The sequence below is a fragment of the Homarus americanus genome, unplaced genomic scaffold, assembly GCF_018991925.1.
Source record: "Homarus americanus isolate GMGI-L3 unplaced genomic scaffold, GMGI_Hamer_2.0 scaffold56241, whole genome shotgun sequence".
NCBI lineage: Eukaryota > Metazoa > Arthropoda > Malacostraca > Decapoda > Nephropidae > Homarus > Homarus americanus.
This window is the reverse complement of record NW_024740202.1, coordinates 3436286-3464262: the sequence shown is the minus strand read 5'-3', so window position 1 is coordinate 3464262 and position 27977 is coordinate 3436286. Positions and strand designations below refer to the sequence as shown.

Here is a 27977-nt window from a genome sequence, read left to right as displayed (position 1 = left end):
ATGATAGATGTTTTCAGAAAGTTATGAGACCAGTACTGTGATTGAATGTTTGTTCAAGCAAATTTGAGACATTAGGGATTACAGCCTGTAGAATAATTACCTTCAGAAAATAATGTAGCAGGTTGAGATGAAGTGTACACCGACATGCATGTACCCTTGCCTACAATGTTCCGTACAATAACGTTACCCATAAGGTGTGCAGGCAATGAATCTCTTCAATCTTTGGTGCGAGTGTTCCTCTGCCAGGTACAGTAAGCTGTTCAGCACGAACCTCCCAACATATTCAAAGGTATAAAAGCTGACCGTGTGTGTAAACAGTCTTCAACTTCCCATTGTCTCAAGCCACTACAGCCCTGCCAGGTCACCCCACAGACACTACTTAGAGTCAAACTTATTGTCTATGAGGAGTTGTTTGACCTCTTATCACAAATTGATGCAAGCTGAGCACCCTGGGGAACCATGTGTGAATCTTCACTACTATCGGGATGTGTTCACCACAGACTTTAACATTGCATTTCAGCCACCAGGATGGTGAGTGTTAACTGCATTTTGTGACTGCAGCTTTATGTACCTGTATTATTATTATAATAATAATCAAATTCTTATTACAAAAACAATTGCTGGCTTACCGGTACTGTAGTGTTATTATTATTGCTGCATTTTACAGTACCTGTACATTATTCAAAATTTTGGTGATATAAAAGGTGAGGACAGTAGTGGTGGAGCAGGGTGACCAAGAGTTATGATTGTATCATTTGACATCTCCTGCATGAAAGAGCTATGAAATTTTTATCAAGACAATGCGAGGAAGAACATTCATTTATCAGACCCTTTTGACCCAGATTGACATATTCACCCTTGGCTTCACAAACCTGTGGTAAGCCTGGCATTAGTAGAGTTGCTAATCTATGATCCAGTATCTTCTTAATAATAATTTTAATTTCATTACATGTAAGAATAAGGGTCTTTAGTAACAATGATCAATTGACGGATATATGCATATCACTTTACCGATTATAAATTATATTTCTCAACATACAGGTAGATACAGGTTAAAGTTATTTCAACCAATTACAATCACTGTTACAAATTGAGGGATTCATTCATAGAATTCTCCCCACACTTTACTACATTGGGATTGCCAGGTACCACCAGCCAAACACTTCTCAGGTACTAGGTTTATTTGTTCCCAACAGTACCTCTATTTCCTCATCTAGCTTTACTAATGCTTTGTATATTGTGTTTGCTACATATTTATTGCAGTAAATAGAAAGAAAACAAGATTAGAAACTACTTATTATCCACAACATTTAAGTGGAATGCTTCACACAAAAGGCTTCTCTTCAATAACTGTTTTAACCTAAATATATCACCCCCAAAGTTTGCAGTTGTGAATGAAAGTACTGCTTGTATAAAAGTTCCGATGGTGATGATGATGGGGAAGAGATGACAAAGATTAGTTTGTACCTGAAATTTAGAGGTGTGAAAAAAAATACTTTTATGTTGCTCAGTCTCCTGTTATGTGATACCATCTCTGGCTAATGTTATCTTCTGACATGAGTTTATTTGAGATGTTTTCACTGTACTGTAAAAGGATTTTTTCCTTTATGAGGAGTGGGGTAATTAAATTTTTTTGTACCATTTGTGTGCATATTTTTACAGTTTCATAAATATAAAGCGCAATCATGATGTACAGAGATTTTCCTAAATCAAGAAGTTTTGTCCTCGAATCTATAAACATTTAAGGCACAACACTGCATTCTGCCATGCTCCATTTGTTCTTTGTTCACTACAAGTGAAGTGTTCTTCCTGAATACATTTGTGTTGTTGCAATCCTTTCCTGAATTTGTATACAATGGCATCCAAGGATAATGGTGATTCTTCTGCTGCCCCCATCATTGCCAAAGGACCCCGCAAGCCTGTGACACTTGAAACCAAGTTTGAGATAATCAAGTGCCACGAACGGGGAGAAGGTCCAACTAAGATTGGGAGAGACCTATGCTTGGTTACTTCTACCATTGCCTCAATGTTCAAGCATGCTCAGGAGATCAATGATGCAGTAAAGAATGTCACGTGGATGGGAGCAAGCAGACTTACATAATCTCGTGATTCTGTGATGGAGAACAGGGCGTGTCTTCTCCAGCTGTGGATAAAAGAGCAGACATCACTTGGTGCCCCCTTTGTTCACCTACATCATCAGGGAAAAGGCTGTGTCTTTGTGGGAAGACATTAAGAAAGACCTGGGACCTGACCAGGTAACCTTTGTGAGTGACTTTAAGGCCAGTAGTGGGTGGTTTGAGCGCTTTAAGCGTCATGCCAATCTTCACAATTTGAAACTGACTGGGGAAGGTGTGCGTGCTGACGCTGAAGCTGCGAAAGCCTTCCCAGAACTCAAGAAGAAAATTAAGGAAGGTGGCTACTCCCTCAAGCAAGTCATCAACACTGACGAGACTGGGTTGTTTTGGAAAAATATGCCGTCACGTACGTTCATTGCTCGGAGAAGACATCACCTGGTTTCAAGGCAGCCAAGGACTTACTCACCCTCTTGCTTGGGGGGAAATGCAGAAGGCGATCTCAACCTGAAGCCCATGCTCGTCTATCATTCAGAGAACCCCAGGGCACTCGAGGGCTTCATTAGGGATCACTTTCCCATTGTTTGGCGATCCAACCAGAAGGCATGGGTGATGATGGTGCTGATGCAGGACTACATCCAGTACCTCTCTCCAACATGTGCAAGGAGTATTGTGACAAGAACAACTTGTCAAACAAATTCCTCCTGATCCTTGACATGCTCCTTCACACCCACCCACCTGGTTATGTGGTCAGAAAACATTGAGGTGATCTTCCTGCCACCTAATACCACCTCACTCGGCCAACCCATGGATCAAGGCGTCATCAAGGCCTACTACCTGAGGCGGATAATGAAGGAGGTTGTCTGCCAGACACAACACAACAGGAGCAGCATCAAGGAGTTTTGGAAGAAGTATAATATCAAGAATGGTATTGAGCACATCAGTGATTCATGAGAAGAAGTGTCACAGCAAACTATGAATGTCATGTGGCGAAAAATTTAGCCCGAGTTAGTGCACAATTTAACTGGATTTGCTGATGTGGGAAAGGTGCAGCAGGACATTGTCAACCTGGCTCAGGAGGCTGGGTTTGAGGAGGTGGATAGGAAGGATGTTGAGGCTCTGCAGCAGTCACAGAGCCAGGACCTTACTAATAAAGAACTCCTGCAGCTCCAGCAGCACAGGGTAGGTGATGAAGAAGCACAACAAGTGGAGGAGCCTGAGAGGCAGCTAACTGTTGAGCTACTGAGAGAGAGCTTCAACTACTTAGAGAAGGCACTGGAGTTGTTTCAAGCAAATGACCCTCGGGTGAAGAGGAGTGGTGCAATTGCCGCTGGTGTGGAGAAACACATCCGTGTCTACACTGAAATGTACCGGACGTTACAGGATTTGGGACGAAGGTATGAATCTGTGAAATTTAAATTATGATAATATTTGCCCATTATATTATATATCAATAAGACTTCCAAGTATTAACATGAAAATGGAAAAAGCATTGCCTCATCATTTCCTACATGTATGCACACACTACTGATTAACATAAAGGTTTTTCCATATTGTGGAAACTATTTTTTTTCATTGCCTTAATGATATGTAAATAATAGCTGAAGACTAAGTAATTAAGAAGTAGGTTTTGAGACATTTCTGAAGACATTCGCTTATTTTATTCTCAAACACAACTTTCATTGATTAATATTCTCCTTACCTTGTGCTGTTGCATGAGTAGCTGTATGACTAGTCTGGTCACCTGCTTAAAGTAATGGAAAATGGTAGTGAACATCATAGGGAGACATGAAAACTGTCTACAGTACTAGGTTAAAAGATTGTTAGGTCTAGGATACTTTGGTTAGGTCTAGGAGGAACCTCCACCATAGAGTAGTGCAAGGTATTCAGTACTTGTAATGTGTAACATCCAAACTTAAAATTTAGGCATAAGCTTTGAGGGCATATCTAGGGAAGTTTGATCAATGAGACATTACAACACCCCAAGCTAAGACCACCACCAGTCTAGTATGTGCTTTAGGATGTGGTGTACACAGGAAGGGAAACTGAAAGTTACATTCAGAAATTTACAGTATTGGAGGACGTGTCAACATGTATTGTATAGTATTACCACTCAGAGTATGGCTTATGTAGGAGCGAGTGAAGTCGGTAAGAAAATGTCGTCATAATATATCGGGAAAATGTGAGGAATGAAGCAATGTTTGAATCTGCTAAAACTAATTTTGAAATAGGCAGTTACAGAGTGTACCATTTAAAATGCAACCCAAACAACAATCACAAATTACTCTACAAATGCAAATTCAGAAGACATCCTCTCTCGTTTTTGTTTAAAGGACTTTCCCAACCTTCTTTGTGACACCAAGGATTTTAATATTAGAGAAAGATGGCCCACTCCTGTGGGCGAATGTGTTCACCACTCAAAGTGGTGCTGCCAAGCGGCTGGGGAGTAAACTGAATAATTACCAGGCAAGGAATAAATGCAGGAAGACATAAAATTTGGCAAAATTGTGATTTTCTTTGGTTTTGTACATTTCTTTGTAGCAGTTGTAATGGGGCAAACCCTGGGAGATTTTCACCCCACGCTTTGTCCGACCACGTGATCACCGCATGGTCAGTGGCGGGAGAGGCGTGGGTCGCCCTGTAGCTTCAGTCTTTGTGTAGCAGTGGTAGAGGGTGGGTGCGCTGCGCTGCTCGCAGCTTTGGTTTTTTGTTTATAGTGCATTTTGGGTGATTTTCGCCCGAGGTTTGTGATAAAATACACAAATATTTATGGGTGAAAATCTACCAAGGTACAGTATGTATTAGTGTATATTTTTATGTTTGTTATTTACGTTTTCTTCTCTTTGTAAGCAGTGAAATATAATTTTTTCAGGGTAATTTAGTGACTTTAGTGAACAATGGCAAAGAGGTCTAAAGATATTCTCTCCCAGGATGATCTGGACCACATTCTGAACACTACTGGTGAATTACCTGAGAATCTAAGTGATCTTGATAGTGAAGATGAAGGACAAGTGGATAATTTAGAATTTGAGGAACTATATGACAGTGATATACACCAAGGTTACATCCCTGAACCTAGTGATGTGGAGAGTGATGAGTCTAGTGATAGTGAAGTGCCCCTTCTGCCACCCTCAAGAAAAAAAGCAAGGCGTACGTCAACCCCTGCAAAACGTCATGGTGCCTCTAGGTCTCTTGCCCCTGCCCCTGCTGCTTCTATGTCTCCTGCCCCTCCTGCTGCCACCTCTGCTCCCTCAACATCTGCTGCACCTGCTGCTTCTACGTCTCCTGCTCGTAAAGGAAGAAGGCGCCGTGGGGGCAATGAGGCTGACAATGCTCCATCGATTGTGGACTTCCATACCAGCACCGTGTCTGGGAAGGCCGGTTTTCGGTGGAGCTGTCGGCCACAGGTACCTTCTCCCACAAGAACACCAGCAAGGAACATAATTCAACCCTTGACTCCAGGGCCAACAAGGGAGGTACAGAGTGCTGACACTCCTGAGAGGTGCTTCAGGTTGTTGTTTGAGGACCACATCATTGAAGAGATTGTGGAGTGGACCAACAAGAAGATTGCTGTGCAGGCCGCCAAGTTTGCCCGGCAAACAGCAACACACTCCACAACAGAACCAGCAGAGGTGCGTGCACTACTGGGGATTCTCATCTTCAGTGGCTGCCAGAGAGACGGCCATCTCTTAACCTCGGAGATGTGGAGCCCCTCCACCGGCGCGGCCGTGTACCGTGTGGCCATGTCACAGGGTCGCTTTGAATTCTTGCTGAACTGTTTACGATTCGATGACCCGGACACACGGGAGGTGAGGCAGGAGGCTGACAAACTTGCACCCCTTAGGAAGGTGTGGGACATCTTCATTGGCAATTGTGGGAGAATGTATATGCCAAGTGAAAACATTACTGTGGACGAGCAGCTGCTGGCCTTCAGAGGCAGCTGCCCGTTCCGCATGTACATTCCCAACAAACCTGCAAAATATGGCCTCAAGATTTTTCTTGCCAATGATAACAAGAGCAAATACCTACTGAGTGCAATCCCTTACCTTGGGAAGCAGGGGACACCATACCAGGAAAACATCAACCTTGGCCATTACTACACCAAGGAGCTCACCAGGCCATACCACAAGACGAACAGGAACGTCACCACCGATAATTGGTTCACATCTGTGCCCCTAGCGGTTGATCTCCTTGAGAACTGCGGCATGACCTTTGCGGGGACCATCAAGGCGAACAAGAAGGAAGTTCCCAAGGAGATGACGGATAGGGACAACCGCAGGCTAGAGTCAACTGCGTTCCTGTTCACAAAGGAGCTGACTCTGGTGTCCTATGTCCCAACAACGGCCAAGACGAAGAAGAAACTGGTGCTACTGTTGTCTTCCATGCACACACAGCCAACCATCGGAAACACCGGCAAACCAGAGGTGATCGAATTCTATAATGCTACCAAAGGTGGCGTAGACACATTCGACCAAATGTGTGCCCATTACTCGTGTGCACGGAAGACAAAACGGTGGCCATTGTGTATGTTCTACGGGATGGTGAATGCTGGAGTTATTAACTCGTGGATCATACACAAAGATAATATGTCCAGGACAGGTGGCAAGTTACCGAAGAGGCGGACGTACATGCAAGCTTTGGCACGGGCCCTCATCACACCATGGGCAGAGAAAAGGCTCAGCTCTCCATTTCTGTCACAGGGACTCAAGGCCCTCATTTGCAGCGTCTGCGACCTCCCTTCACCTGGAAGTGTTGCAAGGCCACCAGGGACACCAGTTGCCGACAGCAAGGACCCTTTGGTGCGGTGTGTCGAGTGCCCAAATGGGTCTGACCGCAAGACACGGCACAGGTGCCACGGCTGCCGTCAACCGATGTGCCCTCGCCACTTCTACCCTGTCTGTGCTAACTGCGAGCCAAAGTAGGTTGACTTCTTGGTAGTTGTCAGCAATACTTATTTATTTTATACTAGCCATCAATAAATATCAAGTTTCAAACCACAGGAGAAAGGTTTTCTGAAATTTTTGTCACTTCCAAAAAAATAAAAAAGTTTCACCTAAAAAAATCCATTGAATATGCTTTCAATCACTGGGTAATTTATTAGTGATCCAAAAGAATCATTTAGAAGGGTAAATAATAGTTAAAATTATTTATAATAAATATTTATTGCAGAAAGGGTATTTTTGCCAATCAAATATTATTATTGTAACCTAACAAACTTCAATAGGCATTACCTACATGTAATGCTCACAACAAAGGTGGACCTAGGTAATGAGCAACCGCCCATCACAACCCATTATAACATACACAGTCAATGTGTGTAAGGTGTGGTGAGTTGATACAACAGAAAAATACGCGGATTGCCCCGCCGGAGGAATATTCTGTACATTGAAGTAATTGAAGTACATTCAAATTGCGCGCCATTCAACTCGCGCAAGGCACCGAACACGGGACACCGCCCGCTCCCGCAAACTCACACACACGCATAGCTCTCCCTCACTCAGTCAGTCTCGCTGTAACCACGCTTGTGTTGACATCAGCATTGTAGTTGCAAAAATATTACATTTCCGTGAATGTATTATATCAAGCACAGTATGAATAGAATATCACTAATATAAGAGTATTTTAACCGAAAACTACTTAAAAAACGAGTAACATATCTTGAACATCGGAAGGTCAGGTAAAGTCTTTTGTTTTCATGTAGTTTATCCAAATTTACATTGAAATGCATTACTTTTCAGCAAAATTACTATTTATTTCTGAGAATATGGAAATGTAATATTTTGCTGAAATGACGTACGTATTACAGTGGAAAGTGACAAAAGCAATGACTCGCTTTCTTTCGTTCAAAAGATGTTACCGTAATCGCTTTTCGAATGGTTTTCGGTTAAAAAACTGTTGTATTACAATAATATTCTATCCTAATTCACTTGTGATGCAACAGTTTTTTAACTGAAAACCATTCGAAAAGCGATTACGGTAACATCTTTTGAACGAAAGAAAGTGAAAGTCATTGTTTTCGTCACGATTTTATCCCACTTTCCACTAATACGTACGGAATTTCAGCAAAAATATTACATTTCCGTGAATGTAGTATATCAAGCACAGTATGAATATAATATCATTGTAATATAACAGTATTTTAACCGAAAACTATTAAAAAAACAAGTAACATCTCGAACATTGGAAGGTTAGGTAAAGTCTTTTGTTTTCGTCATGTATTTTATCCTATTTTACATTGAAATACATCATGTTTCAGCAAAACTACTATTTATTTCTGAGAATATATTCATTCAGGCACAGTTTAGATAAAATATACATGTGCTGTAACATTTTTTTAATTGAAAACGATTCGAAAAACACGTACCCTCTAGCCCTGTTCAAGGAGAAGACTGGGGGAGCTGTTTGGTGCTTAAGACGATGACAAGGAAAATGATTTTGATGGATTTTAATGAAAATATTCAGAAAGACTCTGGCACTGTCAAGGAAAGTGGCTGCTGAAGGCTTCCAGGACATGGCAGAGGACGAGATTAGGGAGCTAATTGAAGAGCACGACACTGAGCTGACCGAGGAGGATCTACAGGAGTTAGTAGACTCAGGCAAGGAAGAGGAAGAGGAAGCGAAAGGGAAAGAGGATGAGGAAGAAGAAGAGCACCAAGAAATAACATTGGAGAAGTTGGGGGAGATGACCTGGAATATTGAGGCACTGAAAAACCTGGCTTATAGTATGGACCCCTCCATGGTGCGTGCCCTGAAATTCATGCGAGGGATGGATGACGTTTTCGCTCCATACAAAAACATCATGGAAGAAATGAAAGAAAGAGACGACAACTCCCCATCACCATGTTCTTTGATCACCGAAGGAGAGATTTAACACCATCAATCACTGGCGGCAGTGAGGAAGCAGCTGAATCCACCGTCGCCCCCACTTCACCACCCGTTATGGAATTGAGTGACGATGAGCCCGATGACCCCCGTCCTGTCGCCGAGGATAGGTACGGTACAGTAAAGTGAAATTTTTTTCTCTTTTTTTTTTTAATAACTTTTCTTGCCGTGTTTATTATTTGTAAAAATGCACAGCACAGTTCAGTATTGTACATAGGAAGTGGAGGTGCAGTTATTCACAAAACATTTGTGTTCGTTGTCGGCAGTAGTGACGGGGAGGAGGCAGAGGGGGTGGAGGAGGGAGTGGAGGGAGCGAGTTGGGAGGAGTGGTGACCTTGGATGCGGGAGCAGGGACGAGTGGAGATGCCAGCCAGTACATTACGGGTGTATTAATTGTTTTTATAGCTATTTTTGCATTTTAATATTAAATATTGTACATTACGTTTCAACAAAACTACCATTTATTTCTGAGAACATGGAAATGTAATATTTTTGCTGAAATGATGTACGTATTACAGTGGAAAGTGGGATAAAATTGTGACGAAAGCAATGACTTTCTCTTTTCTTTCGTTCAAAAGATGTTGCTGTAATCGCTTTTCGAATGGTTTTCAGTTGTGGGATTATAAGGCTAATGATAGGATAGAATATTATTATAATACAGTACGAGTACAACAGTTTTTTAACTGAAAACCATTCGAAAAGCGATTACGGTAAAATCTTTTGAATAACGGAAGAAAGCGAAAGTCATTGTTTTCGTCTTTCCACTGTAATACGTCATTCCAGCAAAAATATTATATTTCCATATTTATTTCTGAGAATACTTATATTCATTCAGTCACAGTTAAGGTAAAATATACTTGTGATGTAATATTTTAATGAAAATACGGTATCGTAGTTTTCTTTTGTTTCAAATTTAATTAACAAGGATTGATGTTTCAAATGTAATGAACAAAAATTTATGTACAGTATCTATAAATAAACTTTAATAAATGAATACTTTGTTTTACATCGTCCTGTGCTACCATACCATGGATTTGGCAAGAGATCTGCCCTGGCAACTGTACCGACACTCACAGCTGGTGGTGCGTTGGTGCATCGTTTCCATTGTTTACTGGTAGTTACTGGTAAATATTTTTCAACCTAATGAAACTATTACCCGTTTAGAGGTCGACCCCCAATTTTTTGCCAAATAATTTGGTCTTAAAAACTTGAACTACACACAGGTATATACAGTAAATAAGGACATGGGGGGACCAGGTTTTTTTTTGGGGCAGCACATATAGCGGATTTTTAACATCCACGGGTATCTCTGTTACGTAACCCCCGCGTATGTTAAGGGCCGATTGTGTATATATATATATATATATATATATATATATATATATATATATATATATATATATATATATATATATACACAGTAGTACCCCGCTTAACACGGTCAATAAAACCCACAGGGTACCGTGTTAAGTGAAAACCGCGCTAAGTGAACAACAGAACATATGGGATTAATTCCAATAGAAACTGGCCCGACCCCCAAACTCCACTTTTTCACAATACCTATGTTCTAGTAAAAATAACATCTTAATTTTATGATGGTACATGCACACAATTAATACTTAAGAGAAATAGAGAAATACAGTCGCCAAATTAATGTCCATTCAAATAACGGACTCGACTCCCTCCCCCTCTTCTCACATTACACTGCTGGCTCTTCCCTCTCTGAGAAATTTTTGGGGGAAAACCACTAAATTTTAATAAATAATACCTCAAACTAAAGTTAGGATAATACAATTGACATTGCTGGATTCCTTGTAAGACCAGGAATATTTTGAATATAAATGTCATATATTTTGCACAAAAGATAACATATTTACTCAGTAAACATTATATCTAAAATTTGTATGTCTAATGCAAAATCTATGATGTTTATATTCAAAATGATCACCAAATTGTAAGAATTCCAGCAATGTAAATTATATTCTGGCCGGGTAATTTGTATGAATTTTATGAGCTAAAACAAATATCTTCAGTTAATAAAAAAAAAATATTCTTCAGACACTATCTGTCAATCAACGTACCCCACCTTGCCTCCCCCCCTCTTCCAACCGTGCGGTCAGTCCCAACCCTCCCCCCCTCTTCCAACCGTGCGGTCAGTCCCAACCCTCCCCCCCACCAATCCTCCCTTCAAGAGATGTTTGGTGAAAAAACCAAATTTTAACATTTAGTATTAAAAAATACCTCAGATTAAAGTTAGAATAATATAATTGACATTACTGGATTCCTTGTAAGACCAGGAATATTTTGAATATAAATGTCATATATTTTGCACAAAAGATAACATATTTACTCAGAGTAAACATTACATCTAAAATTTGTATGTGTAATGCAAAATCTATGCTGTTTTTATTCAAAATGATCATCAAATTATAAGAATTCCAGCAATGTAAATTATATTCTGACCAGGTAATTTGTATGAATTTTATGAGCTAAAACAAATATCTTCAGTTAATAAAAAAAAAAAATATTCTTCACACGGTAACAGATGGTCGGTCGGTCCCTCCCTCCGCCCACCCCCCACCAACCGTCCCTACCAGATGTGTGGGAAAACCAGAATATTTACCTTTTCAGTAATAAATAATACCTCAAACTAAAGTTAGGATAACATAATTGACATTGCTGGATTCCTTGTAAGCCCAGGAATATTTTGAATACAAATGTCATATATTTTGCACAAAAAATAACATATTTACTCAGAGTAAACATTATATCTAAAATTTGTATGTCTAATGCAAAATCTATGATGTTTATATTCAAAATGATCATCATATTGTAAGAATTCCAGCAATGTAAATTACAGTGACCCCTCATTTAACGAACACCTCGGTTAACGTAATTTCGATTAACGAACTGCCTTCCATAAGGATCTTCAATTCGGTTAACGAAAAAAAAATCGGTTAACGAAGTTCTTACGAACCGACCTCAACATGTTTTCGCTTGCACTGACCGGGCAACCAGCTTTAGTATCAGTCCGCCAATACATTAATCGGTTCTAGGGCTTAAATTCCTTACTATTTTAGTAAATATCAAGAAGTTTATACTATTCAATAATTTTAAAGTTTAATATTCAATTTTTTAGTCATTTTAACAATTATTGAACATAATTGAAGGTAAAGTGACTAGTTTAATGCGCGGCATCCAGCCTCTTAACACAGCAAACAGGAGTTAGTCTCTCTCTGTTTTCACTGGAGGTAACATCTTGCTTGAGACTCTCTTCAACTAAACGCTTTTTTCTGTGTTTCCAAGCAAATTATTGGTCATTTTGAAATATATTTTACATATTGACAATATATAATGCAGTGCAGTGTTGATTTAAAGAAAATAATCTTGAATTACACCAAGAGCTAAAATTTTATGGGTGAAATGGCGCCATGGGGTGACTTCTCTTCCACCCCAATGCCTTCTTTTTTCCTTCTCCTCCACCCCCATTCTAAATCCCATCATCATCATCATCATCATCATCATCCAGGAGCCTTCTACATACACACCTCAAAGTAAGTGAACTTTTCTACTATTTTTGTTGAATTTAGGAAATTTTCGGTGAGCTGGAACCAATTACCCAAAAACCCATTGAAACAATGGTTTCGGTTAACGAACGACCTTCTGGAACGGATTGAGTTCGTTAACGGAGGGGTCACTGTATATTCTGGCCGGGTAATTTGTATGAATTTTATGAGCTAAAACAGGCAGGGTGGGGCGAATCTAAAAATAGCTCTTGAGCCGGACACTCACCGCATATACGTGGAAAAAAACCCGTGTTAAGTGAAAGTTCAGCTCTGGCGAGGCACCGCGTATAGGTAAAATGCGCTAAGCGAAACCGAGTTAAGCGGGTAATACTGTATATATATAAACAAATTTGCTGTAAATATAGCAACAATATACAGTAGCTACATGCAGACAAGAGCCTAGTTCAGTTAGTGTATGAATTACTAGAATAGATTTAACTGTAATAAATGAAATAACATAGGGAAAGAATGACCAGAACGATGTTGTTGATTGTTCTAACATTCTTTCCACATTAAACATTGTCTTACACTATTTACTATTAAAGTTTTGTACAATAACTTCATAATTTGGGGAATCATTGCCAGTGTTTTATATAATATGTTGGGTGAAGATCTCCTTCTTCGGGAAAATGGTGTAATATCCGCTGCCGGTTCAGTGCTGTATTCCGTTAAGTAACATAGTACGTACTCTGTATATTGTCGTAATATTTATGGTAAATTTCTAGCATAAAGTCTATTATAAGAAACGTATTCTCTCTTCATATTAACGCTGGATTGATTTTTGTGCAGGTATGTGTCGTCAACATAAACACTGTGTTGTTGTTATCATGTGTATGTGACACTTCACTTACCATAGTTTGATGTTATGTGACCACTGTTTTATGATGTTGTTACACATCTAACATCCCCATTATATTCTGAGATATACTGTACAGGTAAATGGAAAAATACACACACACACACACACACACACACACATATTATATCGTACAGTAATTAAAATTATTGGTATGTCATTTGATCAAGTAATTATACAGATATCCAATTGCAGACGACAGGTCCTTAATCAACATGTTCAGGAGTATGTGTCTGGAGATTTGAAATAAAATCGTTGAGGTAAGATTAAATGAGAAACAGTAAGGCCAAAACCCCTTATAGCAAAAAATGCTTTCTCAGAATTGAAATTAATGTCTAACTACATAAGTACATCCAGAATAATATAACACCAAAAAGTGACCCTAAAAACCATAAGCTGCAAGTAATTAGCATTATAAAAGTGCTGTATTATATAGTTTAGTGCATTAAGTAAGCATGATATCAACATCAGTCCTAATCATTCGTCAGTAGCATCACGGCTCATATTAATACAGTAAAAATCCTCCTCCTTCCCATCTCGTGTGTCCAGTCTTGACCCGATTCAATCTGCTTCGTTACCAGTTCCACGCTCGTCGTCAAGTAAGGGAGGAATGGCTTGCTCACCCACTGGCCCGACTGCACCCCTGCAAATGCTCAGTTTTTTCCACAGTTTAGCAATATTAGTTTACAGTTACTCATCCACTCTAATGGTATTCTTTGTTTCATTTACTTTTATATTTCTCAGGGTGTTAGACCCCACTCTTACTAGACACAACTTTGGTGATTCTCCATTATTTTCTGCCTAATTTGTGCTCGCAAGTGTGTATAATGGGTTCAAGTGGCAATGAAAGTGTGGAGGAAGATAGTGGGCATGCGAGGAACCATTTATGTGACCTCTCACAGTGGAAAAAGGAATCAGCAAAAAGATAAAATATAAAATCTTGGGGAATCCTATTTGAGTGCAACGACTGGGGAAAATGTGGAGGAACAGAAGGTTGGGCCTCCCTGTAAGTGTGGCTGCCTCGCATGTTTGGCCAGAAAAAAGTAAAATAAATATTTTAACAGTTGTGGAAAATAGCTGATTATGGTAAACAAAATGCCTATATTAATGATCATGTAAAGTCAGAGGACGTGACAAGGTCTCGAGTGAAGGATAGGCCATGTCGTATATTAAGAACAATACCGTAACATACTCTGTATCCAATGCTAAAGATAAGTACAGTACAGTGACCCCTCGGTTAACGAACTCAATCCGTTCCAGAAGGTCGTTCGTTAACCGAAAAGTTCGTTAACCGAAACCATTGTTTCAATGGGTTTTTGGGTAATTGGTTCCAGCTCACCGAAAATTTCCTAAATTCAACAAAAATGGTAGAAAAGTTCACTTACTTTGAGGTGTGTATGTAGAAGGCTCTTGGATGATGATGATGATGTGCATTTGAAGTGGGAGGTAGAGGAGGAGAAGGGAGAAGAGAAGGCATTGGGGTGGAAGAGAAGTCACCCCATGGTGCCATTTCACCCATAAAATTTTAGTTCTCTTGGTGTAATTCAAGATTATTTTCTTTAAATCAACACTGCACTGCATTATATATTGTCAATATGTAAAATAAATTTCAAAATGACCAATAATTTGCTTGGAGACACAGAAAAAAAGCATTTAGTTGAAGAGAGTCTCAAGCAATATGTTGCCTCCACTGAAAAGACACAAAGACCGACGCCTGTATGGTGTGTTAACAGGCTGGATGGCGTGACAGAAACTAGTTTCTTTACCTTCAATTATGTTCAATAATTGTTAAAATGACTAAAAAATTGAATATTAAACTTTTAAAATTATTGAATAGTATAAACTTCTTGATATTTACTAAAATAGTAAGGAATTTAAGCCCTAGAACCGATTAATGTATTGGCGGACTGATACTAAAGCTGGTTGCCCGGTCAGTGCAAGCGAAAACATGTTGAGGTCGGTTCGTAAGAAATTCGTTAACCGAATTTTTTTTCGTTAACCGAATTGAAGATCCTTATGGAAGGCAGTTCGTTAACCGAAATTTCGTTAACCGAGGCGTTCGTTAAACGAGGGGTCACTGTACAGGGTATGTGCAAAGGGTTTTCTCGGTACAGTATTCATCTGATATCACAACGAAGGGTGCGGACTGTTCTAGACAAAGTACCGGTAACCTTGACAGGGACACTCGAGTAGGACAAGCGAGGCACTGGGGAGGGTATTAAAAACGTGAGTGGTGCCATATGTGAGAATGTCATAGACCACATTAATGGAACCTGCCAGGGGCAGAAAGACACAGCAGCTAGTTCCCCCATCATCATGCATGCCTGTACACCTGTCCTGGGCAGGTGAGTATTACATCACCATATGTATGAATGATTATTGATCATTTGCTGTGTGTTCCACAGTGATCCTCTAGAATAAACTCGACCTTATGGCTGTTTAGTCTTTAGTGACCTAAGTTTTTTTCATAAAAAATACATAAAATTTAATAATTGGACACCAAAATTATTAGAATCGTGTGGTAGGTTATGTAGTAATGATAAAAACAATATACTGTATTTTATAACATATGAGACTCACTTTTTTTGTCTGATAAATTGCTAAAAATAAATCAGATTGCATCCTATACTGTTCTGTATGTAAAGTTGCTGTCTCCAGCAGGCTAATTAATCCCCCCAATTGCTGTCTCCAGCAGGCTAAATTCTATCTTGTCCAGCTCCAGAATTAAAAATATGTTATTGCTTACTTACACATTATTTTTAATTACAGTTTTTACTAAAGAATTATTGTAAATATTATTTTTATTTATTCCTTACATTTACAAATATTGTACTGGTACTGTATATTATTTAAGAAAACTATGGTTACAGGAGAAAAATGCATTCAGGTTTTTCCATCGAGCACCTCATGTCTCCTCTGTTTTATAATTCTCGATTTCCTTATATCATCTATATTCTCCACCTTAGTTACCACTGAGAAACATACAAAAAGCACCATTTGGCAGAATTTACCTCAAATCTCTGGTTTAATTTGACTACTGTATTACCGGTACCCAGTACTAATTTCAGAAACTATGTGAAAACCATACAGTAATTATATTTTATTAATAAAAATAAATGTAATTAAGAGTCTAAGTACCTGTACAACTGTATGCCATCAGTAAGTGAGTCATAATATTCATGTGTGGAGTTGCTACCACAGCAAAAAACTATTGTTAAATGTTTATGAAAAATGGAAGAGTTATGTGTGATTATAAGAGAATGTTATTACTGTATTTACAGACAACAGCCAGATGCTGGACCAACAACTCCATCAACCTCAGAAGATGGTGTACCTCCTGGGAACAATAAGGGCAGACCAGCAAATAAAACAAGAAAGAGAAAGATATTGGCACAAGATGTGACTCAAATACAAACTGAGGATCAAGGTAAATACAACTACAGTACTGTGGTCATATAGTACTGTACTGTATATAAAAGACAATACAGTATTTTAATTTAACCAAAAGTTAAGTTTGTACAAGTTAAGGTCATTAAAAAATAAAGTTTTAGAAGGTAAAGCTGAAGTGCTTGGTGTCTCCTGGACCTAGCTACTGTAATACACCATGAATGTTGGCACCAAATTAGTCACACATATTTAGGGTTTAATATAAAGCATATAACACTTGCACATTGAATAAAACCAAGTTGATAGACAGCTTCTCAGTTCCATACACCTCAGCATTCTCATTTTGGCTGGCTCAAGTCTGCAGTACTTATGTCATCATCTTTAACTGCCATACAACATCACACTTCTCACACCAACCACATACATCATCCTTTCACTCAGAGGGAAGGTCCTTTTGTCATCAATAAAGGCAGCAGCTCCCTAAACTTCCTGCAGCAGCCACTTGCAACTGAGCAGGCTTCAGCACTCCCACCAGCACTGATCATGTCACCCAGGTAACAGAACACATCAACATATACACAATGTTTAGTTCCCCAGCCTTGCTGTGGGCACATGGTTACCTGCACATAGAGAACAATTAAAGTCAGCAACATCCCATAGTCTGCCACAACACCTCTTGTGTACCCACCTTCCACACTTGTTGCACATTATTGAGTCACTGCCAACACCTTTGTTGCCGGCAGCTCATGGCCATTTTCCACTCTCCACCAAGGGTCTCTCACCCACACTCTTTGTTTTGCCACGTTCACTCTCAGGCCCCTGCCTCTATTTTGTCCTTCCATTTCCCAACTGTATCCACTGCCTCTTTAATAGTATCAGCAGTAAGCCATCACATACATTATATATATATATATATATATATATATATATATATATATATATATATATATATATATATATATATATATATATATATATATATATATATATATATATATATATATATATATATATAATATATATATAAAAATATATATATATAATATATATATATATATATATATATATATATATATATATATATATATATATATATATATATATATATATATATATATATATATATATATATATATATATATATATACAGTATATATGAAGCAAGGTTGAGCCCATTAAGTAATGCCTATGGTTATCATCAATTGATATACTATTTTTCCAGATGAACAACAAAGTGGACCAAGAACAAAGAGAAAAGGATCAAAAGAGAAAACATCAGAAAGCCAGAGAGAGGAAACACTTGACAAGGAAGTGCTGGTAAGTGTTGTACAGTACAGTAGTCACTTTACCTTGTACAGTTATATATTGACACGACACATATTGTTTATTTATCTTGGGCAATTGTTTTTTATTTGGCTCAAAGTGTGACTTTTTACACCAGGTAAATGAAAGGGTGAATGTTTTAATAATTTTCTATATAAAGGTTCAATATAAGAACAGTATTGTAATACTGTAGGAAGAATGCAGACCTAAGTGTTAATGTTATCTGGGATAATTCAGCATTATGAACACAGGGAGGTACTGGATATTGGAAGCATAATGTATTGTCTAATGATAGACCCTGCTGCCATATGTGACCAAGTCCCAGGTTGATGATCTATCTTTCCACCTCATTTACACACAATTGCAGGGTCTCAACTGTCTCTCTTACTATTGACAACACCACAAATATAATCGTACTCATTCTTGATCTGTTGTATTCATTCTATTGTATTCTCCTATGTCAGTTGATATTAATACTGAAGCGGGGCCTTCTCGGATGGGTCCCACTGGTCGGGAAGGTTGTGGACCCCAGGGCCGACCTGATCATCATCAAGCTACTGGGGCCTCAACTGACGCCACCGCGGTTGCTGGAGGATCGGCTTTTTTCACACTTCATTTTTCCAACATTCGCGGACTGAGATCCAATTTTCCTTCTGTGGAGCACCATCTACAGTTGTACCCCACTTAACGCGGTCAATTGAACCCAGAGGGTCCCGCGTTAAGTGAAATCCGCGTTAAGTGAACAACAGAACATATGGGATTAATTCCAATAGAAACCGGCCTGACCCCCAAACTCCACTTTTTGAAGGCACATACCTATGTTGTAGTAAAAATAACATCTTAATTTTATGATGGTACATGCACACAATTAATACTTAAGAGAAATACAGTCGCCAAGTTAATGTCCATTCAAATAATGGACTCAACTCCCTCCCTCTCTCACACTACACTGCTGGCTCTTCCCTCTCAGAGAAATTTTTGGGGGAAAACCACTAAATTTTAATAAATAATACCTCAAACTAAAGTTAGGATAATACAATTGACATTGCTGGATTCCTTGTAAGACCAGGAATATTTTGAATATAAATGTCATATATTTTGCACAAAAGATAACATAGTTAATTTGAGAAAAATTTTTATCTAAAATTTGTATGTCTAATGCAAAAATATGATGTTTATATTCAAAATGATCATCAAATTATAAGAATTCCAGCAATGTAAATTATATTCAGACCGGATAATTTGTATGAATTTTATGAGCTAAAACAAATATCTTCAGTTAATAAAAAAAATAATAATTCTTCACAGGGTAACAGATGGTCGGTCGGTCCCTCCCTCCCCCCCACCCCCCACCAACCGTCCCAAGGAGATGTGTGGGATAACCACTAAATTTTAATAAATAATACCTCAAACTAAAGTTAGGATAATATAATTGACATTGCTGGATTCCTTGTAAGACCAGGAATATTTTGAATATAAATGTCATATATTTTGCACAAAAGATAACATAGTTAATTTGAGAAAATTTTTTATCTAAAATTTGTATGTCTAATGCAAAAATATGATGTTTATATTCAAAATGATCACCAAATTATAAGAATTCCAGCAATGTAAATTATATTCTGGCCGGGTAATTTGTATGAATTTTATGAGCTAAAACAGGCAGTCAGGCAGGGTGGGGCAAATCTAAAAATAGCGTCTCGAGCCGGACACTCACCGCGTATATGTGGAAAAAATCCGTGTTAAGTGAAAGTTCAGCTCTGGCGAGGCACCGCGTATATGATAAAACGCGTTAAGTGAAACCGCGTTAGGCGGGGTAATACTGTATTAACTCTTCCCCGACTTCACTACTTTCTGAACTCCAACTGACCAAAGCAGCTTCACCCAAACCTTTCAAGTCTCCAACTACAACCTTTATAATTTCTCTTTCTCTAAGGTAAAGGCGCCATCAAAACACACGCACACCTATAGCTCTACTCCGGACCTTGAATCTTCCCCTTTATGATGTCATCTGGCTCAAAATATCCCTACCTACTGTGACTATTTTTCTTTGTTTCCTATACTGTTCTCCTAACTCTACCAACTATTTCGAACTCTTTGACTATCTCACTTTTTGCCATGAGACATTGCTACCCACACACCCCCAACACCGAGATCCTTTACCTAGGGGATTTCAATGTACAGTATAGTCTCGTTTTACGCGGTCAATTAACCCATGGAGGTCCGCGTATAACACGAAACGCGTAAACGAAATAACAACATATGGGATTAATTGAAATAGAGACTGGGCCGACCCCCAGACTACCCTTTTTCCGACACAATACGTACGTTTTAGTAAAAATAACATCTTAATTTTATGATGGTATGCACACACAATTAACATATAAGAGAAATATCAATAATATTTGGTTTTTTAACACTTACGTTAGTAGAAGAGATGGCTGGGCACACGGGGATGGGGGGTTGGTTCCGAGGCAGAGGGCAGATTATTGGCCCTCACCTGTATCATTATCCACCACAGAGGCTAGCAGGACCTCCTTGTCAAACTCCTCAAAGTCCATATCCTCACTATCACAAAAAACAAAACAGGTTCCTGGGCACGAGGGAGTATACGCGGAGACGGGAGACAATGGGACTGACGCAGTCAAGGTCATCGTCTCATCGTCCCTGTGGCAGGACAAGCAAAGTTAAATAGACCAATCACAGGGGGTGCGTGGGTGGTAAGGATACGTGGCCCAGTCACAGTCCGAAACGTCATCTGACGTCAGCGGTGACGTAAGAGCGACCTACCACACAGCTTGTCCGTGCCGCTTCCCGCGTAAATTCAGGTATGTACCGCGTAACTAATAATTGGCGCGACTGGACAGGTGCCGCGTAAATGACCAACCGCATTTAAAAATCCGCATAAACCGAGACTATACTGTACATCACAGAGAGTGGCTTGGCTTTGCAAGGGATGACCCAGGTGGAGCTGAGGCACTCTCTTTGTCCCTACTTAATGATTTGGAACAGATAATCAAACACCCTACATGCGTTCCTGATCGACACGATCAACTTGCTAACATTCTTGATCTTTGTTTTACCTCTAACCCCTCTCACTGTTCATACTCAATTTTTGCCCCCTTAGGGTCTTCTGATCACAACTTTATTTCTATTAAATCAAGCTGGGCACGACCACCTCCCCCATCTCCGTCTAAACGTCAACTATGGCACTATCGGAGGGCAAGCTGGCAATCCTTACGATAATTCTTCACCGACTTTCCTTGGGGTGAATGTTGCTTTTCCACTCGGGATGCCTCGATATGTACTGACAGCATTGCTGGGGTTATACAAGGCGGTATGAGTGCATTTATCCCATCTTCTACCAAAACTTTCACATTACAATCATGGTTTGATCGCTCCTGCTCTCTTGCTTGCAGGGTGAGAGATAGGGCATATCGAGCTATGAAACTATCTCCTTCTCCCATTACCCACACCTCTTTCATTACTTCTAGGAATCGTTGTAAGGCTATTCTTCGTAGGGCCAAGCAGAATTTTATTAAAAGAAAGACCGCTGTCCTGACTAATTCTTCCCCTAGTAAATCCTTTTGGTCCTTAACTAAAAACATCTGTAACAACTTCTGCACTCCTTCTTTTCCTCCTCTCTTCCAATCCGATAACTCTATAGCCAACTCTCCCCCTGACAAAGCCAACCTCTTTGGCACCTTATTCTCTAATTCCATCTTAGATGATTCCCTCTCTATCCCTCCTACCCCTGCACCTCCTACTGAACCAATGCACTTTCCTATAATCTCCACTCGCAGGGTTGCCGGTGTGTTATCCAGGTTGGATGTGAGTAAGGCGCATGGACCTGACGGAATACCCCCTCATGTTCTGAGGGAGTGTGCTGAAGCCCTGGCCCCTGTGCTTGCTCACCTCTTTCGCCTCTGCCTCAAAACCCAAACTTTTCCTTCTTCTTGGTAGCATGCCTTGGTTCAGCCCATCCCAAAGAAGGGTGACCATTCTAATCCCTCTAACTATCGCCCCATTGCCCTAACTTCATCCCTCTCTAAGATTTTCGAAACTATCTTAAACTTCTATTTCTCCGTCACCTTGAACGCCTTTCACTTTTGTCGGATCACCAGTATGGTTTTCGCCAGGCGAGATCTACTGGTGATCTGCTCTCCTATTGCACCCATCTTTGGTCATCCTCTCTTAGGGATTATGGGAAACTTTTGTCGTGGCCCTCGACATCTCCAAGACATTTGACAGGGTATGGCACAAGTCTTTGCTCTTTAAACTTCCCTTTTTTGGTTTGTCTCCCCCACTTTTTTTCTCATCTCTAAGCTTCCTTGAGAACCGATCCATGGCAGTTGTTGTCGAGGGATCGATCTCTCGCTCTTTCTCTACCAGTACTCTGTAGTGGAGTCCCACAGGGTTCTGTTCTTTCACTTACTCTCTTCCTTCTTTTTATCAATGATTTACTTCACACTACAACTAATTCTATCCATTCTTACGCTGATGATTCTACTCTTCACTCTTCTTCACATTTTCCCCTTCCTCTTAACTCTCAAACTAGATCTGTTTCTAGAACTGATATCATTACTTCTATCAATGCACATCTGTGCAGCACCTCTGAATGGGGAGATACAAACTTGGTTAAGTTCAATAGTAATAAAACTCAATATTTACCAATTACACTTTGTAAATTAGACGATCTCCCACCAATTACATTTCAGGATGCTATCATTCTGCCAAATTCTGAAATAAATATGTTAGGCCTCACCATTTCCTGAAATATGTCCTGGAAATCACACATCCAAAGTATAGCTAAAGCTGCCTCCCGAAAGTTGGGATTGCTGTACAGATGCCTTAGCTACTTCACTCCTGAGCAGTTGCTCCAAGTATATAAGGGATTCATTTGTCCTAACTTGGAGTACTGCTCTCATATCTGGGGTGGCTCTTCTTCTGTCCAACTATTAGATAGGGTGGAATTAAAGGCATTTCGTCTTATTAACTCTCCTCCTTTAGTTGACAATCTCTCTTCCCTTTCTCTTCACCTCAATGTTGCTTCACTCTCTCTCTCTCTCTTTTACAAGTACTTTAACGGGCAATGTTCGGTGGATTTGGCATCCAGTGTACCGCCAGCAAGACCGTGGGCTCGTAACACATGTCTTGCCCGCAGTGCCCACCGTTTCTCTGTGGTTGTCGGTCACACGAGAATAACCCATGATAGTACACCCTTCTTTCCTCACACAGCCAAATTGTGGAATGCTCTGCCTTCTTCTGTGTTTCCAAACTTATACAATCTGTCTCACTTTAAAAAGATGGTTTTCCGGCATCTTCGTTGTATAGATTAACACAATATAACCTTTTTGTTCTCTATTTTTAATTTTTCTTTTTTTTTTCTTTTTTTTTTCACCTCCCAGGCCCCGTTGTGGGTCGTTTGACCTATGCCCAGGTGGGCTAATTCCCGTAAAAAAAACACACACACACACACACACACTTCACTCTTCTAATTACCATAATATTGTTCACTGTTTCTGCCACCATTTGAAATAATGGGAGTTCAAGCATTTCTGAATTTGAGAGTATTCTAAATTCCTGTATTTTGTAATACATGAGATAAACTGTTAATAGATCAGTTACATTGTATCATCCAAGATGAAAGGAGTGTTTGTATAATGACTCCTAATACTGTACAGGTATTCCTCGTTTAACAATAGGGATCCACCAACTCACCACCCAGTAGCACTCACAGCAGGTGAGGCTGAGCTCTGAGCTGTGTTATTGTTCAACTTGTAATTATATTTAGATTTTTTTTTTTTTTTTTTTACTGTTACGTGCTCACACAATCGTTCATACAGTGTACAAAAATAAGAGGTTAAAACATGAAGGGAATAAAAATTTCTTCTAGTGCAGGAATAACACACACAGTGGGGGAGGTGGGAGATCTGTCACCTGTGTACGGTCTTGTGTCCAGTGTGGAGTGAAATGATTGCCAAATGGTAAGGCAGTATTTTATTATTATTATTTATTCCTCACATTAATTGGTACAGTATACATGCGACACAGTTCAACCTGGCAGTCACTCGGCTGACTCGAGAGACGTGTGTGACTGCTGGCTGTGTAGGCCGTGACGTCACATAAGGGGGGGGGAGAGTGCGGCTGGCCTCACTTACAGCTAGCTCTCTGTCTCGATACACACGTTCACTTCCCACACAGGCTCTTCATTTTTCTTATTGTATAGTTTTACATTATATTTTCTTTATTTCTAAGCTGCATTATATTACAGTACAGTACTGTATTGTATTGATGCACACTTGGGAGTTTTTCCGTCTTCCCTCCCAAACTATCCCCAGTGAGTCGAACATCGCTAAACAGCGTTAAACAAGAGAGGGTGTTAAAAGTATTATATTGTAAACACAAATATCGCTAAGTTATTGTCCATTAAACGCGGGATACCTGTAATGCATTAATGGTTGAGATTTCAGACTACTGTAGGTGGGAGCAGGAGTCATATATACAATACATTGTATTTGTCTGTAAACAAGGATGTCAGTTCTTGAATCAAAATTTAATGGTACAATATTTTATTGAATTAACTTCATTACAATTAACATTACAAATTGTAGAGAGAGCATTTACTTTTTGGGGTGAATTGTTGCAATAAAGTATGTTTTACCTTTACCTGAGTCATAACATCAGTGCTCAAGGGACAAATTGAGATGCTAATTGTAGGATATATGTTAAGAGGAGGCAGTACCTAGCAGTTCTTATCTGTTAAGTTCACTACAAATATTTTTGTGTTTCAGGTCCAGCCTAATACCTGTACTCACAAACACAACATTCATGTTGACGTCTCTAGTAAAGGATGGCAAGTGTTTGGTATACCTGTAAAGGAAGAAAATTCAGACAGTGATGGATTTAATGAAGAACTTCAAGGAAAAATCAAGGAAATTGATGAAATTGTGAAAGAAGAAGAAATTTACTGTCATGAGGGTTTGTCGTGTGAAAAATCAGACCAAGGTTTGAAAGTGAAAGAAGAAGAAAAACCAGACCAAGGTTTGAAAGTGAAGGAAGAAGACCTGGAAAATGATGTATTTGTAAAAGTTGGAATAGAGGACAGTGATGAGTCTGAGAAGGAAGATACAACAGATGGTGACTTGTATGTGACTGTAGGAATACATGATGTTTAACAGATGTGCTGGGAGACAAAATTACAACAGAAAAACTTTAGATGACGTGTAACAACTGATGCTGAAAACTGTGGTCTTAATATACTTTAATACAGGGTGAGTCATTATGATTAAATATACTGTATGTATGAAATACAATACAGAAGTACTGTATGTTAAGTTATTGGACACCTGCACATCAGAAACATTGCAAGAACAGACGGGAGATTCTCCTTTAATTACATTTTGACAAAAGTAATACAAAAATGGTCAAAACTGAGTGAATATATAATCTCTGTTATGAGGCTGTATGACTTGTGTGTTGGACAAACAGAACAGTTTGGCTGCTAGATATTGTATGGATCATTTAACCCTTAAACAGTGGCCATCATTAGTGAAAGTTTGTTGTAGGGACAGTTACCATCATCAGGGGAAGTTAGTTGTAGGGACAGTTACCATCATCAGGGGAAGTTAGTTGTAGGGACAGTTACCATCATCAGGGGAAGTTAGTTGTAGGGACAGTTACCATCATCAGGGGAAGTTAGTTGTAGGGACAGTTACCATCATCAGGGGAAGTTAGTTGTAGGGACAGTTACCATCATCAGGGGAAGTTAGTTGTAGGGACAGTTACCATCATCAGGGGAAGTTAGTTGTAGGGACAGTTACCATCATCAGGGGAAGTTAGTTGTAGGGACAGTTACCATCATCAGGGGAAGTTAGTTGTAGGGACAGTTACCATCATCAGGGGAAGTTAGTTGTAGGGACAGTTACCATCATCAGGGGAAGTTAGTTGTAGGGACAGTTACCATCATCAGGGGAAGTTAGTTGTAGGAACAGTTACCATCATCAGGGGAAGTTTTATTTTCCTTGTGTTTCACACACACACACACACACATGTGGGGCAGTAGAGAATACTTAGTTGCTGGTTAAGGGCTAAATGTCTTTATGCAGTATATCCGGTTTCTTTGTTTACCAAAAAAATAGTACAGGTAATTTATACGTCCCAATATTTTTTAATACGAATAAGCTGGAGGGGATATTAGTAAGCTTGTGCAGGGTTATTAGAGTGTAGGGGTGAGGCTGTACACAGATACACAACTGACAAACACAAATGCCTGTTGTCAGGCAGCCAAATAATATGTAGATTTATAATTACATATCTTAATTCAATTTATTTTTAAGTCTAAATTGATGAAAAATATTAATTTATATCCTGTATTAATGAACAGTTAATACAATGTTGGAAATGTATTAGTATGGTTAGTTATATATACAGCTTACTGGAGGAAATAGTACCATCATGTTAAACTGTGAAGTATTAACATATTAAACTTTGATGGCAATCAGATTATGGAGCTGTAGTCTGTCTTTATTACTATTCAAAAAAAATTATTCAATTAAAATATTATTATTTTCAGCCATAAAAGGCATAAGTGTGCAAGGTTAGTAGTTGGGAAGGAGCAGGTCAGCAGTGGCCTCCCATCCATGGCTTATACCAGTTACTGTGGTGAAAATTTTACCATTTCCTTAATTTCTTATTTTTTCATCGGGTGGAATAAAATATCATTGAGGAAACCACATTAAATCCCTACTGTCTTTTGTCTTTATTTTGGTTAATTCTAAAGATATATTATGTTGTGTGTGAAAGTACTGTACAGTAGTAGAGTTACCAAGTGGTATTAATGTTGTACACAAATAGGCTTTTTTATGTTTGGTAAAGTATTTTATTCAGTGAAACTAATAATCAAACAATTATTACAGCTAGTTGTCAGACTAATGAATAGTGTAGGACATATGATGAGAATGAGGGAGGAAGGCTACCAACACCTCTCTTATTGCTCTCAACCTCACACATTGTGGTTCACAATGACTCGCTGACTAAAGTAAAGTACTGTATGTGCAGGGGTTTCCTGTACATTTTTAATGGGTTATTTTGTGTATTCCATAAATTACCATTAAGAATACAATACTACTCAGGTGTACAAATGCATTCACTCATGACTCTCCTCTGATTAACATTAAAATGATTATTATTATGTTAATACTACTGTATAATTAACTACAGTAGGGTGTATTTTGGATGAAAGTAAAAACCAATGAGTGATTTTTTCACATTGTGGGACAATGTGTGCCCCATACATTATAGTTAGAGGTTATATTGTGCAGTACTGTACCTGGAGATAAAAAATGGTAAAAGCTTCACTATACAGAATTCCCACAGTATAGTATATGCAATAATTAGTCCAGTAAATTGACATTGTACTGTGTGTGTAAAATGGATTATGGGTTGATGAATATTTATAGTTGCACTGTGGAAGACAGAAAATGGAGAGACCATATATCCAATAACTTTTAGTGTGAGTCAGATGAACCACAAGAGACTGTACACAGTGGGACAACTTCTGCAGAAGATTATGTGATGGAAACTTAGTGATGAATGAGGTGAAAAGTATATTTATGAAGCCTTCAAGCAAGAGTCTGATTCACTGTGTATCTCAGGAATAAATTGAGGATAATTGTTTATTTTTATTTTTATCTTAAATTGTAATTTTCAGTTTTACTTATTTTTAATGACTACAGAATGCAACATCTCATAATTTGGTTTAGTCATTCATCTCTACAATAAATTTTTTATTAAAATTTTTGTCTGTGATTCAGAAAACCTGAGATTTATTTAAAACATCCAAGTGATATTTTCCTTGTGAAACTTGATGTGTTTCATTACAGTGGTCCC

At 39.0% G+C, this 27977-nt stretch overlaps 1 protein-coding gene across 1 annotated transcript; it reads left to right on the top strand.

The window, feature by feature from the left end:
* The first annotated feature begins 627 nt into the window (after nt 1-627).
* On the top strand, nt 628-27884 carry LOC121875360 (piggyBac transposable element-derived protein 4-like). The gene is made up of 4 exons (XM_042379900.1): nt 628-6990; nt 16658-16803; nt 17986-18080; nt 24881-27884. Exons 1-4 carry the CDS (start codon nt 4970-4972, stop codon nt 25262-25264), a joined length of 2646 nt encoding a protein of 881 aa, XP_042235834.1. The 5' UTR covers nt 628-4969; the 3' UTR covers nt 25265-27884.
* Nucleotides 27885-27977: the final 93 nt, after the last annotated feature.